This window comes from Equus quagga, chromosome 20 (genome assembly GCF_021613505.1).
Source record: "Equus quagga isolate Etosha38 chromosome 20, UCLA_HA_Equagga_1.0, whole genome shotgun sequence".
Classification (NCBI taxonomy): domain Eukaryota; kingdom Metazoa; phylum Chordata; class Mammalia; order Perissodactyla; family Equidae; genus Equus; species Equus quagga.
Window position 1 is genome coordinate 35,372,145 of NC_060286.1, and position 20,019 is coordinate 35,392,163.

At 36.2% G+C, this 20,019-nt stretch overlaps 1 protein-coding gene across 1 annotated transcript in view; it reads left to right on the forward strand.

The window, feature by feature from the left end:
* The window catches only part of PPP4R4 (protein phosphatase 4 regulatory subunit 4), a 101,603-nt gene that overhangs the window by 20,203 nt on the left and 61,381 nt on the right, over positions 1 to 20,019 (forward strand). The window contains exon 3 of the mRNA XM_046647654.1: positions 15,767 to 15,869. Coding sequence (XP_046503610.1) covers positions 15,767 to 15,869 — 103 coding nt within the window. The remainder of the gene's footprint in view (positions 1 to 15,766; positions 15,870 to 20,019) is intronic.

The following is a 20,019-nucleotide window of genomic DNA, read 5'->3' on the forward strand; positions in this document are numbered from 1 at the left end:
TGGCCTGATGAGTGGTGCCATGTCCGCGTCCAGGATCCAAACCGGCAAAACCCTGGGCCGCCGAGGTGGAGCGTGCGAACTTAACCACTCGGGCGCGGGGCTGGCCCCTCGATTTTTGATATGCAAAGTTGAAGAGCCATTCAAAAGGAAATGCTTTCTATATAATTTATGCTGTTTGTTTTAATCAAGAGAGGAATTTGTCTCTTCTTCACAGTGAACACAAAACTTCTGCATACTGTGTTGACATGGCATTGTAATAGTAAGAGATATAGAGTGGAAGTTATCAGTAAAAGAATTTATTGTAACATGAAAATTACTGAATAAATCATACAAATTTTTCTCTTGCAGAATTATCAACTTATAGACATTTTTAGGTCTAGAGACATTTAGACATTTTAGTTCAGCCACTTCTTATGATGGGACCATGATCCTAGATGATATAGTGACCCTAGGTTATGGGTTTAGAAATCATAGATTGGAATCCTGGCTCTAACCTTTAGTAGTTGGATGACTTTGGGTAAGTTGCGTTTTTTTTCCGGGCCTCAGTTTCCTCAACTGTAAAGTAAGGATAGAAATATATTGTGAAGGGTAATGTGATAATGTGTGTAAAGTGCATTGCCTGGCACATAGTAGACTCTTAAATGTTAATTTTTCTCTTATTCTTTCTTTGGTGCTATTAAAAAATACATTTCTCGGTTGGACCAGTGGTGCAGTGGTTAATTTTGCACGTTCCGCTTTGGCAGCCCAGGGTTCACCGGTTTGGATCCCGGGTGCGGACATGGCACCGCTCGGCAAGCCATGCTGTGGCAGGCGTCCCACGTATAAAGTAGAGGAAGATGGCCACGGATGTTAGCTAAGGGCCAGTCTTCCTCAGCAAAAAGAAGAGGATTGGCAGCAGATGTTAGCTCAGGGCTAATCTTCCTCAAAAAAAAAAAAAAATTTCTGTGATTCTAAAGTATAATGACTATACGGAGGGTTGAATGGTTCTCCTACTATGTGAATCTTTTAAGATGACACTTTGAAGATTTAACATTATTAAGGATTTGATTTTATAGTACTAACATATGAAAATATACTGCATTTGAAAAATTACTGATGTTATGGATTGGTATTTAGTATCTTCTGCTTTAGATTCTTGAGTCGTCTTTGTCTTAAAAGAAGATTTTGTCTTTCTTGGCGTTTTAATTCTCTAAGGTAGTTATTTAATTCATTTTGTTCTATTCAATAAAATAAACTCTAATAATTTGAGTAAAGAAATAATTAAATATCAACTATGTAAAGTTTAGTTTTCATCGCGAACGCAAAGCAAGGTCCGTGTGACATCTGCTTTATTGTTATAAATTCAAGCACAGTGTCAGCAGCTTCTGTGTTGTATTTTGGATTTTGAGATGAGAGCTGCTCGGATTAGGGTCACAGGCTCTGTATATACAAATCATTTGAGATCCTGCACATAGTTGAACAATATAGCAAAGCGAGAATTCTGAGATTGATTTCTCCAGTAGTGACTGACTGTGTGACATCCTCATTTTTGAATAGCATCTGCTCCTTCCCCTCTCCCTTTTCCCATTGGTTTAGGATTAAATAAACTTTGAGGGTTGTCCGGCTAGGGAAAGAGCTAGGACTTGTTGCTATACAGTCAGAATTCTTGGTGTGTGAGTTTGTCTTCCTCATCACACTTTGAGCTCTTAGAAGTTTGAAGCAAGGTAGAAGAATGGAGAAAGACAGTACTGTCAGTATCTAGATCTGTTCTAACAAGCACCTTCTTCTTTGTGGGGAAGGACATGGGTTTCATAAACTAGCACAGGTGACCTCATTTTTAGAGACACAATATAATGTTTCTGAAAGTACTTTAGGCAATATGATATGCTAAGAATTTCTGGTTCTTTTCTTGATTTCCCACAAATTGGTTATCATTTTATTTCCTTCCAGCATTGTTGAGGACGAGCTGTTTTGAAACTGTATGTTTTAGAAGCATTAAGCAGCACCGTTGTGCGATTTTCTCTACTGCTGCATAGCTTGGGAGTGGGAGTGGTGGGACAAGTGCTTGGATGAGTTTGGTACGGTGGGTGCACAGGCTGGAAGAGAGGCAGAGTGCTGCCTGGGTTTTGAAGTTGTACAGGCTGGATAACTTTGGGCAAGTCATCATTCTAAGCCCTAACTTCCTCATCTATAAAATGGAGCTAATAATAGTGTCTAATCTACCTCATAGTACTGTGAAAATTAATTAAGATGACTATAAGTAAGGTGCTTATTAGCATAATGCCTAGCAAATAGTATATTAGGTGTTATTTTTATTGTTGTTAGGAGGAGGAGAATTAAAGTAAGGTTATTGATGAGAGTGTAATTGAAGTAATAGTTGGGGAGGTTCAGGCTGGCAAGGAAGAAAGTGAGACTGGGAGGAATGTTAGAAACTGGAGAATAAGAAGGAGTTGAGGGATTAGAAATGTGATGAGGGTAAAAAATGGATTTAGAAGTAGAAGAATAGATAAGAGCTTATAGCCAGTAAGTGAGATCAGAATTTGAGATTCTGGCGACGGAGCATTTCCAGGTAAGTATAAGAATGCAGCCTTTGACATGGATTGCTAATGTGAAGTGGAGACAAATTCAGCTTAAATCAACAGATGTTCATGGGGCCCTTGCTGTGCGTGTGCTAGATACTGTGTTAAACACTGGGGAAGCTAATGTTTGGGTAACATCATTGGATTAGAGAGGGTCAAAAACTAGCTATTAGCCATCACTTGAATGATGAAATTACCCATAAAAATAGCAGGAGCTGGGATGACAACAGACTGTGAAACTTTTTATTATAGCAAAAAATGCCTGAGTCGATTGACTTGTTTTTCACTGGTTTAAGGTATTACTATAAATGGCTCTTTAAAATAGGTGCATCTCCCAATGGGAATAAAATAATTAGTAACATTAATTTAGAATTTAGAAGATAGCTGTCCTAAATTCTTTTATTTAACTAGCCTTTTTTTCCTTCTCTTTCCTTTTTAGCCACTAGTGTACAGATTAGGTGATTAACCCAGTTCTTTGTAGTTTTAGAGGAATGGTTTGCTGAGTGGGCTCGTGTCCTTTTTGTTTTGAGTGAGTATCCTAGAAAAGGAACATGTCCCAAAGAATAGCATAATTAGGGCAAAAAGGAGCAGCTCATGTTCTAGGTAGGATGGTTGTTCCTTGTGCCTTTCACTTGAAAGTGGTAGGTTTTGAAGTCGAGGAAGCTTAGTGTGTAAAAATAAAAAAAAAAGTATGACATTGACTAAGCATTTATTTTAAAATTACATGTACTACATCAAACAACAGTGAAGCGAATTTTGTATTGTTGGCTTAAACCTATGCTGATTGTTGGGGCTCCTTCCATTCAGTGATGACAGCATAGATCCGTACATGTTTGGTCTATTTATGTTGACTGTGACCAAAGTCAGCTGCAGACAACAGCAGGTCCACAGCACCCAAGAAATCCCCAGGCATGCAAGCTCAGTACCCCACTTTAGCGTGGAGCCAAGTCTGCTCCTCTCAGTGTCTCTTGTCTGACACGTGACCCTTTCTCACGCTCCTCCTCATGCTTTTTTCTAACGAGCCTTAGAGTAGACCACATGATATCCCACCTCTGCTAACTCTTCTTTGCTGTATCACTTTAACATTGTTATTATGAAGAGGAGCCCTGTTCCTAGGACTAGCAGAAGTAGTGACGCCTGCAGTCGAGGTCAGATGGACCTTCGGCTTCATTTGGACAAACGGCCGCTCTGTACTTGGCCCATTCACTCAGGTAGTCGAAAAAACGTGAACAATCTGCAGTCTCCTCCTTTTTTGTTTGACTCTTCCTCTGTCATGGTAGCACTCGGAGTGTTGTCTCTGGATCAGCAGCATCAGCATCAGCTGGGAACTTGTTAGAAAGAGTTCTCAGGCCTCACCAGGATCTGCTGAACCTGACTCTCTGGGCGTAGGGCCCTGTTTTAACGCGTGCTCCCGGGTGATTCTGGTGCCTGCTGGAGTTTGCGGACCACTGCTTTAGCATGTTGTGGTTACCAACCTCTATACATGACCTCGACGTCTTTGACTTAATATATTTCTGCTAAGCTCAATGTATAGGTTGAAAATATGAGATAGCCATTGTTGTAGGTCAATAATTATCTAATATTGGTAATCTTATATGGTGAGCTAATAGTTATTTTTTGTAAACCAGGGTTTCTTAGCTTGTTTTTGGTTGAGGACAGCTATTCTGTGCATTGCAGGAGGTTTGGCAGCCTCCCTGGATTCTGCCTACTACGTTACAGTGGCGTCTCTGAAATTGTGATGATCAAAAACGTCTCCAGGGCTGGCCCCGGGGCTGAGTGGTTAGATTCGCACAGTCTGCTTCGGCGGCCTGGGGTTTCGCTGGTTTGGATCCTGGGCGTGGACACCACTCATCTGGCCACGGTGAGGCAGTGTCCCACAGAGCAGAGCCAGAAGGACCTACAACTAGAATATACAACTATGTACTGCAGGCTTTGAGGGGGAGAAGAGGAAAAAAGATTGGCAATAGATGTTAGCTCAGGTGCCAATCTTTAAAAAGAAAAATGTCTCCAGACCTTGTCATATATGCTCTGGTAGAGGGGGCATCACTCCCAATTCAGAACCACTAGCGAACTCAGTTTCTTTCTCTTCTAAGCAATACTATCCAACACACTACCCACATTATATATATTTTTCTCCCTGAGAGGGAGAAGGGCCAGACATAAATTGATTACAGAAATTGAATTTAGATTTTGTGTTTGATAGAGATGATGGTGATTGCAATTTAGGTTCACTTTCTTTCTATATTTTTCCATGTGCTGTTTATAGTAAGCGGTGTCACCATAGACAGTTACTCACTTTTCTAATATCTTATTGCTGTCAAAGTCTGATGACAATCTGATTTTGTTTGTATTACTAAGTAATTTGCTGATTTTGCCTGGATGCCCAAAGGATTTTTCTTTTTCTTTAGAGTCCAGTAATATGTCTCAGTGTTGGTTATGCTAGATTGATTTTTCTCAGGTATATCGCCTGCTCTTTTGAATCTTTTTTTATTTTTTCCCAATTAGTGGGCTGTGTTTTTGTTTCAATCCTGTTTTCCCTTGCCTTGAAGAAGCTCTTTAGTCTGATGAAGTCCCATTTGTTTATTCTTTCTGTTGTTTCCCTCGTCTGAGGGGTTATGGTGTCCGAAAAGATTCTTTTGAAACTGACGTCAAAGAGTGTACTGCCGATATTCTCTTCTAGAAGACTTATTGTTTCAGGCCTAATCTCTAGGTCTTTGATCCATTTTGAGTTTATTTTTGTGAATGGTGAAAAAGAATGGTCAATTTTCAATCTTTTACATGTGGCTGTCCAGTTTTTCCAGAACCATTTGTTGAAGAGACTGTCTTTTCTCCATTGTAGGCCCTCAGCTCCTTTGTCAAAGACTAGCTGTCCATAGATGTGTGGTTTTATTTCTGGGCTTTCAATTCTGTTCCATTGATCTGTGCATCTGTTTTTGTACCAGTACCATGCTGTTTTGATTACTGTAGCTTTGTAGTATGTTTTGAAATTAGGGATTGTGATGCCTCTGGCTTTGTTTTTCTTACTCAGGATTGCTTTAGCAATTCGGGGTCTTTTGTTGCCCCATATGAATTTTAGGATTCTTTGTTCAATTTCTGTAAAGAATGTCATTGGGATTCTGATTGGGATAGTGTTGAATCTGTAGATTGCTTTAGGTAGTATGAACATTTTAACTATGTTTATTTTTCCAATCCATGTGCATGGAATATCTTTCCATCTCTTTATGTCATCATCATTTTCTTTCAAGAAAGTCTTGTAGTTTTCATTGTATAAATCTTTCACTTCCTTGGTTAAATTTATCCCAAGGTATTTTATTCTTTTTGTTGCGATTGTGAATGGGATTGAGTTCTTGAGTTCTTTTTCTGTTAGTTCATTGTTAGTGTATAGAAACGCTACTAATTTATGTATGTTGATTTTATACCCTGCAACTTTGCTGTAGCTGTTGATTGTTTCTAATAGTTTTCCTAGGGATTCTTTGAGTTTTCTATATATAAGATCATGTCATCTGCAAACAGTGAGAGTTTTACTTCTTTGTTGCCTATTTGGATTCCTTTTCTTTCTTTTTCCTGCCGAATTGCTCTGGCCAGCACCTCCAGTACTATGTTGAATAGGAGTGGTGAGAGTGGGCACCCTTGTCTTGTTCCTGTTCTCAGTGGGATGGCTTTCAGTTTTTGTCCGTTGAATATGATGTTGGCTGTGGGTTTGTCATATATGGCCTTTATTATGTTGAGGTACTTTCCTTCTATACCCATTTTATTGAGGGTTTTTATCATAAATGGATGTTGGATCTTGTCAAATGCTTTCCCTGCATCTATTGAGATGATCATGTGGTTTTTGTTTCTCATTTTGTTAATGTAGTGAATCACATTGATTGACTTGCGGATGTTGAACCATCCATGTTTCCCTGGTATAAATCCCACTTGATCATGGTGTATAATCTTTTTGATGTATTGCTGTGTTCGGTTTGCCAGAATTTTGTTGAGGATTTTTGCATCTGTGTTCATCAGTGATACTGGCCTGTAGTTTTCCTTCTTTGTGTTGTCCTTGAATCTTTTTTTATTTAGAGAAAGCTTTGACTTTCTTCTTTAGGGACTCTTATTTAAAGTATGTTGGATCTTCTTGGCTTATCTGTCACTTTCTCTCAAATCTTTTTTTATTTTTAAATTTTCCTTCATTTCATGTGTTGTTTTTCTTAAGGCATTATCTATTGTATTTGTTGACCCTTGTGTTCTTTCTAGTTTAGTCTTTTCTGAAATACTTTCTTCCATTTCTTTCCTGAGTTCTATCACCTTATTTCTGAGTTTTCATAGTTGTGATTCCTGTGTTTTTTCCCATATCTTACACATTTTCTTAATTTTTTTTGCCTGTGGAGAAGTAGTAGATTATAGTTAGCTGTTTTGGGGCATGTCTTTAGGTATTAGTTCACTCCTTATTCTCTTTTTTCTTTTAATAACTGTATATGGAATTAGATCAGGATCCTTGTATATTTCTTATTTTTTATGTGAAGTTAACTTCATAAACCTTAGAAGAAGTCGTAGTTCAAAATAGCTTTTCTAATTTCAAGATTCTAGAATGCCCTCTCTCTTTTTTTCTAGTGTTCCATATAGGATGCCTTACTTTCTGAGGTTTCTGGATTCTGTTTCTCTACATTACTTTTATTTGGACCTTCTCTTTCCTTTGTGGTCTGTTGTTTCTGTGCTGCTCCATTCAGATTCTGTTTCCTAGAATTTTTCTTCCATGTGGGGCTTTGTTCTAGATGTTTTGAGAGCTCATGGGATAAGCCCCTTCAGTTATTATTATGGACTCATTGGCCTCATTAGCTATTGGAATGTACAAAATCGTTCATAGTTTTAGCTGCTGCACACACATGCATGTATTTTGAGTTTGTGTGGGAAATCATATCACTACTATATGTAGATGTCATGCATTGCTTTTTGTTTTACTCTCCTAGTTGCTATGTTTTTATGGAGGAATTCAGGAAATTTCAAAAACTGTGTCCACTGCTGCCATCTTCCTAGATGCCCTTCTATCAGTCTTCCTTTTTGTATTTATGTACTTTGCACAGATTTACTGAGGTATTATTCAAGTACAATGAACCACACCTATTTAAAATGTGCAGTCTGATGACTTTTGACATATGTATGTGCCTATGAAACCCTCACCATGATCAAGACAGTAAACATATCCATTACCCCTGCAAGTTTTCTCATGCCCCTTTGTAATCTCAACTTCATTTTTTTTCCCTCATCCCCAGGCAACCACTGATCTGCTTCCTGTCACTCTGGTTTAGTTTGCACTCTCTATGATTTTATATAAATGGAATCATACAGTAGTATGTATTCTTTTTAGTCTGGCTTCTTTAATTCAGCATACTTATTTTGAAGTTCATCCATGTTGTGTGTATCAGTAGTTGACTCCTTTTTATTGGTAGTAGTATTCCACTGTACGGATATATCACAATTTGATTATCTATCCACCTGTTGGTGAACATTTGGGTTGTTTCCAGTTTTTGTCTATTACAAACAAAGCGGCAATGAATATTTGTGTTCAGGTGTTTCTTTGGACATCTGCTGTCATTACTCTTGGGTAAATAAGAGTGGAATGTTTAGGTTGTTTGGAAGGTGTGTGCATAACCTTTTAAGAAATTGGCAAACTTTTCCAGAGTAGTAGTACCATTTTACATTCCCAGCAGCAGTGTATGGGAGTGCTCTTCATCCTTGCCAGCATTGGGTATGTTCAGTCTTTATAATTTTAGCCATTCTAGTCTGTGTGTAGGAGTATCTTATTGTGGATGTAATTTGAATTTACCTAATGATTAATTTCATTGAGCATCTTTTTCATGTGTTTATTTGCCATTTGTATATTTTCTTTGGTAAGTTTTGAAATCTTTTGTCCATTTTTTGTTGGATATTCTTATTATTGTTTAGTTTGAGTTCTGTATGTATTCTAGATACAAATTGTTTGTTGAATATCTGTCTTGCAAATATTTTACACCAGTCTATGGCTTGCCTTTTCGTTTTTGTAACAGTGCATTTGAAAAACAAAATGATGTTGATGATGTTGATTTTGTTGATTTTGTTGATTTTTTTTCTATTATTTATGTCTTTTGTGTCCTATTTGAGAAACGTTTGTCAAACCCAAGGTCAAACCCAAAAGAACTCAGATTTTTTGCTAAGTTTTCCTCTAGAAGTTTTATAGTATTGGCTCTTACATTCAGGCCTGTGATCTTTGAGTTTATGTTCATAGACTGCTTCAGGTCGGGGAGAGAGTCATGCTTTGCATATGGCTATTTATTTGTTTCAGCACCATTTGTTGAAAAGATGATCATTTCCTCATTGAATTATTTTATCACCTTTATTAAAAAATCAATTGCCCGTTTATGTTTGTGTCTATTTCTGGATACTGTGTTCTTTTCTATTGATCTACTTGTCTGTCTTTATGCCGGTGCTACACTATCTTGGTTATTGTAGCTGTATAATAAGTTTTGAAATCAGATAGTATTAGCCTTACAAATTTCTTCTTGTTTCAAATTTGTTTTGCTTTTCTAGGTCCTTTACATTTCCGCTTAAATTTTAGAATAAGCTTGTTTGTTTCTACGAAAAGCCGGCTGGGATTTAGATTGGGATCCTGTTAATTCTGTACTTCACTTTGGGAGATTGACATCTTAACAGTATCGAGTCTCTAATCCTTGAGTGATAAATCTCTCTCCATATGTTTAGATCTTCTTTATTTCTCTCAGCATGCTCTGTAATTTTTGGTCTACAGATCTTACACATCTTTTACCAAATTTTCCTGATATATTTCATATTCTTATGTTAATGTAAATTGGATTTCTTTTTAAATTGCTGTTCATGATTCTTCCTTTCAGGTATGTAGACATGCAGTTGACTTTCGTATATGGACCTTGTATCCTGCTGTAGTGCTGGACTTATGAATTAGCTCTAGCTATTTTGTACCTTTCTTCGGCTTTTTGCCACAGACAGTCATGTTGTCTGTGAATAAAGAAAATTTAACTTCTTCCTTTGCAATCTGTAAGCCTTTAATTTCTTTTTATTGCCTTATTGCACTAGCTCAAACCTCCAACACAATGCTGAATAGAAGTGATAATGGTGAACATCTTTGCCTTGTTCCTGGTTAGGGAGAAAGCATCATTCATTCTTTCACCCTTAAGTATGATGTTAGCTGTAAGTTTTTCATAGATGCCCTTTACCTGAAAGGCATTCTTTATCTAGGAATTTTGGGTTTGCTGATAGGTTTTCTTTTTGTTTTTGTTTTTTTTTTTGCTGAGGAAGATTTGCCCTCAGCTAACATCTGTTGACAATCTTCCTCTTTTTGCTTGAGGAAGATTTGCCCTGAGCTAACATCTGTGCCACTCTTTCTCTATTTTGTATGTTGGTCGCCTGCCACAGCATAGCCACTGCTGAGTGGTGTAGATCTGTGCCCAGGAACCTAACCCGGGCTGCCAAAGTGGAGCATGCCGAACTTAACCACTAGGTCATGGGGCTGGCCCCTGGGTTTGCTGATAGTTTTAAATCATGAATGAATGTTGGATTTATCAGATTTCTACAACTATTAAGATGTTCATATGTGTTTTTTAAAAATTCTGTCATATTGCTATTTTAAAATTAAACTTATTTAGATATAGATTCACATATAGTTGTAAGAAATAATAGAGATACCCATGTACCCTTTTCCTCGTTTCTCTTATAGTACTATCTTGAAAAACTTAGTATAATATCACAATAAGGATATTAACATTGATACAATCAAGATAGGTAAGATTTCCATCACCCCAGGATCCCTCATGTTACACTCTCATAGTCACATCCATTTCCTTCCTGCCCCATGCCTATCCTTAATAAACCCTGGAAATCACCAATCTGTTCTCTACTTGTATAATTTTATCACTTCAAGAATGTTATATAAATGGAGTCATACAGTATGTAACCTTTTTGGGTTGGCTTTTTTCACTCAGCATAATTCTCTGGAGATTCATCAAGTTCTTGCATCTATCAATACTTTGTTCCTTTTTATTGAGCAGCATTCCATGGTATGGATGTACCACAGTTTGTTTAACCATTTACCCATTTAAGGACATATGGGTTGTTTACATTTTTTTGGTTCAAATAAATTTGCTGTAAACATTCATCCACAGATTTTTATGTGAATGTAAGTTTTCATTTATTTGGGATTAATGCCCGAGAGTGCAATTGCTGGGTTGTATGTTATTGAGTCTTTATTTTTAAGAAACTGAAAAATTGTTTTCTAGAGTGGCTGTACCAGTTTACATTTCCACCAGCAATGAATGAATGACCCAGTTTCTTTTCATTTTTTTTGGTATTATTTTTAATTTTAGCCATTCTCATAAACGTCTAGTGATATTGTCATTTTACTTTACATTTTCCTATGGTTAATGAGGTTAAACATCTTTTCATGTGCTTATTTAGTCTGTATATCATCTTCAGTAAAATGTCTCTTCATGTCTTTCGCCTATTTTCTCATTGGATTATGTTGAGTTTCAGGAGTTCTTTTTATACTCTAGATATACAAGGCCTTTGTCAGACATTTAGTTTGCAAATATTTTCTTCCAGTCTGTGGCTTGTCTTTTCATCCTCTTAACAGTCTTTCACAGTTTCACAGTTTTTAGTTTCGGTGAAGTCCAATTTACCAATTTTTTCCTTTTATAGATCATGGTTTTGGTGTCAAGTTTAAGAGCTCTTTGCCTAGCCCTAGATTTAGAAGATTTTCTCCTGTGTTTTTTCTGAAAGTTTTACATTTTACATTTAAGTCTGTGATTTGTTTTGAGTTAATGTAAGGCTTAGGTCAAGGTTCTTTCTTTTCTTGCCTGTGGGTTCCAGTTGCTCCAGCACCATTTGCTGAAAAGACTTCTCCACAGAATCACCTTTGCCCCTCTGTCAAAAATCAGTCAGGCGTATTTGTGGAGGTCTGTTTCTAGGTTCTCTTTTCTGTTCCATTGATTTATGTGTCTGTCCCTCTGCCAATACCATGCAGTCTTGGTTACTGTGGCTATGTAATAAGTCTTAAAATTGAGTAGACAGATGTTTTCCAGTTTATTCTTCTTTTTAAAAATTGTTTTAGCTGTTCTAGTTTCGTTGCCTTTCCATATAAATTTTAGAAAAATATTGTCTATGTCTTGTTGAGATTTTGATAGGAATTGTGTAAAACTTATACACTGATTTGGGAGAATTGACATCTTTCCTATGTTGAATTTCCCAATCTGTGAGCAAAGTATGTCTCTCTAGTTATTTCGATTTCCTTTGATTTCTTTTATTAACATTTTGTAGTTTTCAGCATGTCTTTTACTTTTGTTATTTTTTTGGTCATTTTTCTGAGTGATTGTAAATGATAGTTTGTTTTTAATTTCAGTGTTTTTGTTGAAATTTGTCAAATGGTTTTTTTTTGCATTGATTGATATGATCATGTTATAGTTTTCTTCTTTAACTGGTTAGTATGATAGATTACGCTGATTTCAAATATTGAACCAGCCTTACATCCCTGGGGTAACCCCATTTGATCATGGTGGATAATTCTTCCTTTTATATATTACTGTATTTTATTTGCTGGTATTTTGTTAAGGATTTTTGCATCTATATTCATGGGGGATTTTGTTCTGTAGGTTTTCTCTTGTCTTTGCCTGGTTTTGATATCAATGTAATAGCAGTTTCATCAAGTGATTTAGGCAGTGTTCCCTTTTCTTCTGTTTTCTGGAAGAGCTTGTGTCGAGTACTATGAGTTCCTCATTAAATGCTGAGTAGAAGTCTTCAGTGAAACTATCTGGGCCTGGAGATTTGTTTTAGGCATTTTAAAATAGGAATTCAGTTTTTTAAATAGTTGTAGGACTATTCAAATGGTGCCCTTCAAATTGGATGAGTTGTAGCAGTTTGTGTTTTGTGAGGAATTGGTCCATTTTGTTTAAGTTGTCAAATTTGTGTGTAGAATTATTCATAGCATTCTCTTATTATCCTTTTGATGTCTGCAGGGTCTGTAGTGATGTACCCTGTTTCAATACTGATAGTGGTAATTTGTTTCTTTGCTCATTTTTTCTTTGTCAGTTTTGCTAGAGGTTAGTCAATTTTATTGATCCTTTAAAAGAACCAGGTCTTTGTTTTGTTTATTTTCTCTATTGTTTTATGTTTTTATTTCATTGATTTATGCTCTTCATTATTTCCTTCCTCTGCTCACATTTTGATTATTTTGTTCTTCCAGGTTCTTGAGGTGGAGAGTTAGGCTATTGGTTTGAGATTTTTCCTCTTCTCTGATGTATGCATTAGTGTTATAAATTCTGTCTCTGTACTTTGTGTCCCACAAATCTTAATATGTGGGACATATCTATTACTGATTTCTAGTTTGACTCCATTGTGGTCAGAGAAAACTCTATGTGTGATTTCAATTTTTAAAAATTTGTTGAGGATTGTTATGTGGCCCAAGGTGTGGTCTTTCTTAATATATGTTCTTTAGACACTTGAAAAGAATGTGTATTCTGCTGTTGTTTGATGGAGTATTCTATAAATGTCAGTTAGATCTTGTTGGTTGATGGTGTTGTGACTTCTTCTATATCCTTGATGATTTTCTGTCTAGTTGTTCCATTAATTGTTGAGAGAGGGGTGTGGAAATCTCCATCTACCTGTGTATTTGTCTATTTCTCCTTTGAGTTTCATTAATTTTTGCTTTACATATTTTGCAACTCTGTTTGGTATATTCTCATTTAGGATTGTTATGTCTTCTTGGTGGATTTCCTCTTTTATCACTGTATAGTGTCCTGGTCTGTTTCTGGTGATTTTCTTTTCTCTGAAGTCTACTTTATCTGATACTAATATAGCCACTCCTGCTTTCCTTTGATTCACATTTCTATGATATATCATTTTCTGTCCTTTGCTTTCAACCTGCTGATATTGTTATATTTGAAATTAGTTTCTTGTAGGCTGAATTTAGTTCAGTCATGTATTTTAATCCACTCTACCAATCCCTGTCTTTTAATTGATGCATTTAGACCATTTACATTTAATGTAATTATTGATATTTGGGGGCTTAAGTCTACCATTTTATTTTTTGCTTTCTGTTCTTTTTTTGTTTCTTTCATGCCATGCTTTGTCTTCATATCTGTGAGGAATTATTAGAGATCGTATTGGTTTTTCTTCCTGATTGCAAAGTTAGTGAATAAAATTCACCAAGTGTTCAATATTAAATATCCTTGACATCACTTCACCCAGTGAGCTGTTCATTCATCCATCCTTTTAAGAGACATTTATTGAACCTGTACTCTGAGCTAGGCATTGTCATATGCAGCATTACTTTCCCAGATATTTCTTTTCTTCCTCAGTTCTTTAGTAGTCTGTTTGTTTCCTGTGGCCGTAGCAAATGACCACAAACTGGATGGCTTAAAGCAACAGAAATTTATTCCGTCCTGGTTCTCGAGGCCAGAAGTCTGAGATCAGTGTCGCTCAGTCAAGGTCAAGATGTCAGCAGGGCTCTAGGGCAGAATCTTTTCTTTGCCTCTTCCGGCTTCTAGCGGTTGTCAGCATTCTGTGACTTGTGGCAGCATCTCTCCAGTCTCTGCTCTGTGGTCACATTGCCTTCTGTCTGTCTGTCTGTCTCTTTTAAGGAAACTTGTTATTGGGTGTATAGCCTACTTGGATAATCCAAGATGATCTCTTCATCTCAAGAGCCTTTTGCAAGTTAAGACACCATTCATAGGTTCTAAGATTAGGGTGTAGACATATTTTATGGGGGGCCACCATTAAACCCACTGCAGGTAGTATTTTTATGTGCAACCTAAATTTTCCTTTTCTGATCTTCTCCCCATCTTGGCCTGGGTCCTCTATTTCAGTCCCTTTCTTGACTTTGTCTTTTAAAGAGTTCACTTAGAGAGTGGTGAGAAGAGAGGAATGATTGTGCTGACCTGTAGTTTACAGCCTGCCATACTGCAACAGGGAAAAAGAGCTTTCTTCACAGCAGGGAAGCTTCACTTACAGTCAGAACATGCTTCTTCTTAACAGGACTTCTACAACTCTGAAGCGAGTATATCATACTTTAAAAAACCTTTAAAAATCATGTTAAAGTCTGTGTACATATAATAACAAATAGTCCCATCTGAAGAGCTGAGTAAAAATAATTTTAATTAAGATAAGTAAATATTATGGCATCAGCAATTAGCATTTAAACTGGTATCAGTTAAGAACAGGTGAAACTTTCCTCTGAGGTGATACCACATTTACCAGCATCTTTTATATGTATATTTCAAGTGCTTGCACAACTATGTCACTTAGTTTATGTTTTAAAAGCAAAGAGCTTTTTTGCATGGAAATGGTTTTTCAGAAGAGTTGGACACCTTTTCTAAGGTATATTAGACCACTAGAGTATCACTGAAATTATTTTGGTAAAGCCTTACTGACCTAATGAATCTTATGTCAAAAAGGTACTGTATAGGGGCTTGCCCTGTGGCCGAGTGGTTAAGTTCGCGGGCTCCGCTTCGGGGGCCCAGGGTTTCGCCGGTTCGGATCCTGGACGCGGACACGGCACGGCTCATCAGGTCGTGCTGAGGCGGCGTCCCATGTGCCACAACTAGAAGGACCCACAACTATAATATATAACTATGTACTGGGGGCATTTGGGGAGAAAAAGCAGAAAGAAAAAAAAATGTACTGTATAAATATATCCTACTGACTTTTAAGAATCTTGAATATATCTTTAAGAAGATATATTTCTGGCAACTCATAGAGTCAGGCTAGTGCAACAGGTAGTTGTGTGATTCTGCTGTAGTTGATTCTGTTGCTGTCCCTGCTGTTGTTGTGATTATTAATATTTTACCACAGTGAAATTTTACCACTTATGTTTTTTAATAAAATACAGCAAACTGGCAGGTCACAGGAAAAAAATAAGGTAGAATTTTAAAATAAGTATTTAATAACAGTCTTCAAGACTTTTCGACTTACGACGTGTGTGTAGATAGAGAATCTTGTTTTAGCATAAGCATAATTAATATTCTCATGCATTTGTTAAAAGATTTACTTAATGAAATTTCAGTTCTGGTTTTATTTTTGTATGCAGATGATGTGTTTACAACTTTGTCAGAAGTCTGAGTGTTTATCATTAAAAGTAGTCATTTTCAATTTAAACCCCACTTTTTATAATTGTAAACCAGGAATTCAGCTTTTAATCACAAATTTTAAATTTCTGTTTTCTTCGAAAGCGCTGGTCAAGATATCCAGGGAACAAGTGTGATTGCAAATCTTCCATGTTTGATGCGACAGAATCCAGCTGAGACGCTTCGGAGAGTCTTGCCAAAAGTTAGAGTAAGTTGGTGCAAAATAAGATTTAAATTTACCTTTTTTTTCCTAGTAGCATGTTGTCATTGTCAGGAGGAAATTGCAGAGCTTTGATGGCTGATCTTTTGTACCTGATCATTGAGTGGAGGAAATACTGTGATCCACATTTGAATTATAGTGAAACTATTTAGGGAAATTAGCTGATGGGAAAGGAGAAATCCAGATCTTAACTTAGAACGATTTCTTTAGTCATTTTCTTAGTAGAGACATTTTAATAAGGTTAGCTTTTCACTAGCTCAAAAAAAAGAATCTTAATTAGTCCTACAAAATCATACCTATCTTATTTGGTATTCTGTTGACATAAATCTATATTAATAGTATTCTACAATATTGATAATATAACTTAACTGATATTTCTAATAATGACTCTGTGGTGACTTCTAAAGAATAAATTGAATAAAGACTGAATTGTGGCCATCACGATGTTAGTTTTATATTTATTTTATTGCTTCCTAAATTCTTCAGAATTAGTTTTCCTGCTTTAAACAAAAATATTTGATGTACTAGGACATTCTTTCCTCTTGACTATTTAATATGTATTATTAGTATCTATATTAAATATTTAATACATAATATTTATTATTTATTTGTACCTGTGTGCAAAGTGCTATTCTTTATAAGAACTTGAATGAACAACAGACAACAATCCATGTGTCCTCAGGGAGCTTACCTGCTAATGGACTCAGGGAGGTCACAGACTAATGGGGATTATGTTTGCTAATAGTGAGTTTTGTATACTTTCCTTTGACTTTTTGTTTGGTTATAACTTTTTCATTATTTTTTGGTTAATTTATACATATTTAAAATACTGTAATTATTAGTGTGTCCTTGGGTTTATTTTTAGGCATAGTTGGCATGGTTCCAGTTACCGTCATTTGGATCAGTGACGTACCATGTTATTTTTATGAGATGCTCACATTTCTAATCAGGCAATATGAATTTTTTTACTGGTTACAATGATGAATTGAGATGTTAATTTTGGCATTCTGTGTGATTCAAAAATGAGTCAAGCTTTTTCCTATGTGTTGTTCTCAGCATCGTGCCATAGTTTCAGTGGAATTAGGTTTGCACAGTCCAGGTTTAATTTCGCATTCAACTTCAGTGATGTTAGCTGCTTGATAGCGTGATACCTGCAAGTGCCAGTGAACCAACAGTAGAAGGGAACAGGTGGTTAGTGCTCTTGACTAAGGAGTTATTGTGTGTAAGTAAATTAGATTTAAAGCTAAAAATACTGAGCATACTATACACTCTGTGTTGAACAGGCTGGATCTGGTCCACAGGCAGCGTACTGAATGTCTAAAGTTTCGCAAAGCAAGAATAAATGATGAAGGATAGAGTATTGACCTCTAGAGGTCTCTAAATTATTTTGAAAAAATCCCTTTACTAATGAGTTCACAGTAAAGTTAGTTAAATAATAACTCCCTCAAAATCTTAATTTCATGGGAATATATAAAGAATATTATACACTCATATATAGAGCATATTTATACAAAGAATCAAATGTATCTGCTGAAACTATATAACTGAGTTATGGAAGATATGATTTTAATAAGCTTTTAAAGTAATTAAAATTAATCTGTAATACAGAAGATTAACTGAATAAATGGATATAAAGAAAATGTATACTAATGAGTATGTATTAAGAAAACTTTTATTTATTGCTGAATGATTTGATCCATTTCTTTAGTTAATCAACAAGCAACTGTTTATTTAGGACTCTCATTTATCTTGCCCTGTACTAAAAAAGATACAAAAAAGGTAGAAGGCTGTCCAGATTAGATTGTATGTCAGGAAGGCCTAAAGGCTGTAGAAAGCAACAAGCATGGCAAAGTATCTAATTGTATCATTGGACCTTATGTAAAAATGCTGAAGAATTAAGCAAGTAGGAAGAACTTTATGGGACAATAATAATGGCTTTTATAGGGGGGTTACTATATAATGTAGGCAGCTAAACATTTAAGCAGCGCATGTCAAATTATAAAAGCTATGTTTATGTGCAGACCATTTTTAAATCATTGTGTCCAGTTGTTAATATGTATTGGTACTCATAGTTAGCACCTTGTTTAATTGCCTTGCCTCTGTGAGTGGTTACTTTCAAGTGATAAAACCATGACAAAAATTGCACATAGCCACTTTATTCACTTTTGCCGTAATTTCTTAGTTAGTTTCATAAAAAAGCAACCTTGTAATACAAGTGAGCTTTTAGTAATATTGACATTCTCATTCATTCATAAATGCGTATCATGTGCCAGGCACTGTTCTAAGCACTGAGAAAACAGAGGTGAACAGAGAACTTGCTCTCAAGGAGGTTACGGTCCAGAGGAGGGGAAGCAGACGTTCAACAAGTGAGTGAGTGTACAGAACAGGACACCGTGACTGGGGTGGGGCGGGGGTACCTCCTCTGCTTTGGGAGGTCAAGGAAAGCCTCTTTGAGGAGCTGAAAGCTGAAGGGATAGGAGGAAGCAACCTTTGAAGACTCAGGAATGAGTGGCCGAGGCAGAGAGAGCAGCAGATGGCCCTCAGATGAAAGAGCCTGGGGGAATTGAAAGAAGCATGTACAGCTGGAATCCAGCGGGTGGTGGTGGGGTGTGACTTGAGAAGAGGTTAGAGAGATGGTCAGTGACGGAGATACAAGAGTTGTCCTTTCTTAGGACAGTGGAAAACCATTTGAGAGCTTTAAGCAAGGAAGGGACTTACCCCATTTACATTTTACAGTGATCGTTTTCATAATTGTGTAGAGAGTGGATTGGAGGGGGAGGATTAGGAAGCTACAGCACTAGTCCTCGTGATGTTTGAAGGTGGCTGGGATCAGGACAGTAGAGAGTGGTGGATATATCCGAGGTAATGTTTATTGAGGTGGAATGAGGCGAACTTCCTAACGGACTGGATGTGGGAAGTGAGAGGTGGCTTCCAGGTATCTGGCTTGAGCATCCGTATGGTTCTGCTTGGTTTTGAGCATCTTGGTTGATAGTTTATTAAATCCATGGGGAAAAATAGTTTGAGTACTTCCTAATACTAATCTTCTATGAATGATTTGCTTCCAGAGAGTTTAAAGGTAGGAGCAATAAATATTTTATGTAAGAAGTGAATCATTTCCAAGATTATTACCACATTTATAACAGCAGTATAAGCAGGTTGTAGAAAGAACATCAGATAAAGTGATGAGGGAGATGTTTCTAGCCTTGTGTATTATAAAATTTCATCAATGATATTTTCGTTTTTGTTTTTTTAATTGTATTTTTGTTTCATCCTTACAATAATGTATTAACTGAAAAATCGTTTTTAAAATAGGTTGCTATTTTTACTGTATTAAAGATGAAGTAATTTAAGATTAAAAATAAAATGGCAGAAAGAGAATCAGGATTAGAACTGAGCTAATCCGTAGTATTTCTACAGTTTGCTTTTTAAATTTCATCTGAAGTGCACAGTGAATGATAATGCAATTAAGCCACTCATCTCAAGGTTAAATTTAAATTGGAATCCAGAAAAGAAATATTTTGACCTCCAATTTAGATTCCCTAGATACGGAGCCACTTTTAAATATCGTTGTTATAATATATCCATGTTATATGATTTAATCCTAGGGTATCTTTTCAAAAAGAAATAGATTTTTTTCTGTGGTCTTTACTGATTGTTTGAATTATTTTCCATAATATATTAAATTGAAATCTTAAATGTTAGATTTCAGTATTTGACTTAAACTTCTGGTTATCTAGAAATGAAAGAATTTGATTGTCAAGATACATTTCTGAAACGTGGTCCTTTATAAAATTTAAAATGGTAATGATATAATTACACCACGTAACACTGGTGACTCCTTTACAATGAACTGCACAGAAGTCTCTACCTGTTTAGTTACTGAATCCTTTTAATTCTTTCTTCACTTATTTTGGGAACCAAAATATATGGCATAAAATTATGTAATAGAAAATGTGCAATGTCAGGAACAGATAAAAATAGCTATAGCTAACATTTCTTGAGGTCTTACTATGTGTCAGGGACTGAACTCTGTCAAACATTTTATGCATTTTTATCTCTTTGATTGCTCACAGCAGTTCTGTAAGTGACACTTGCTGGAGGGAGAAACAACTTAGTTGAGTAACTTGCTCACACATAG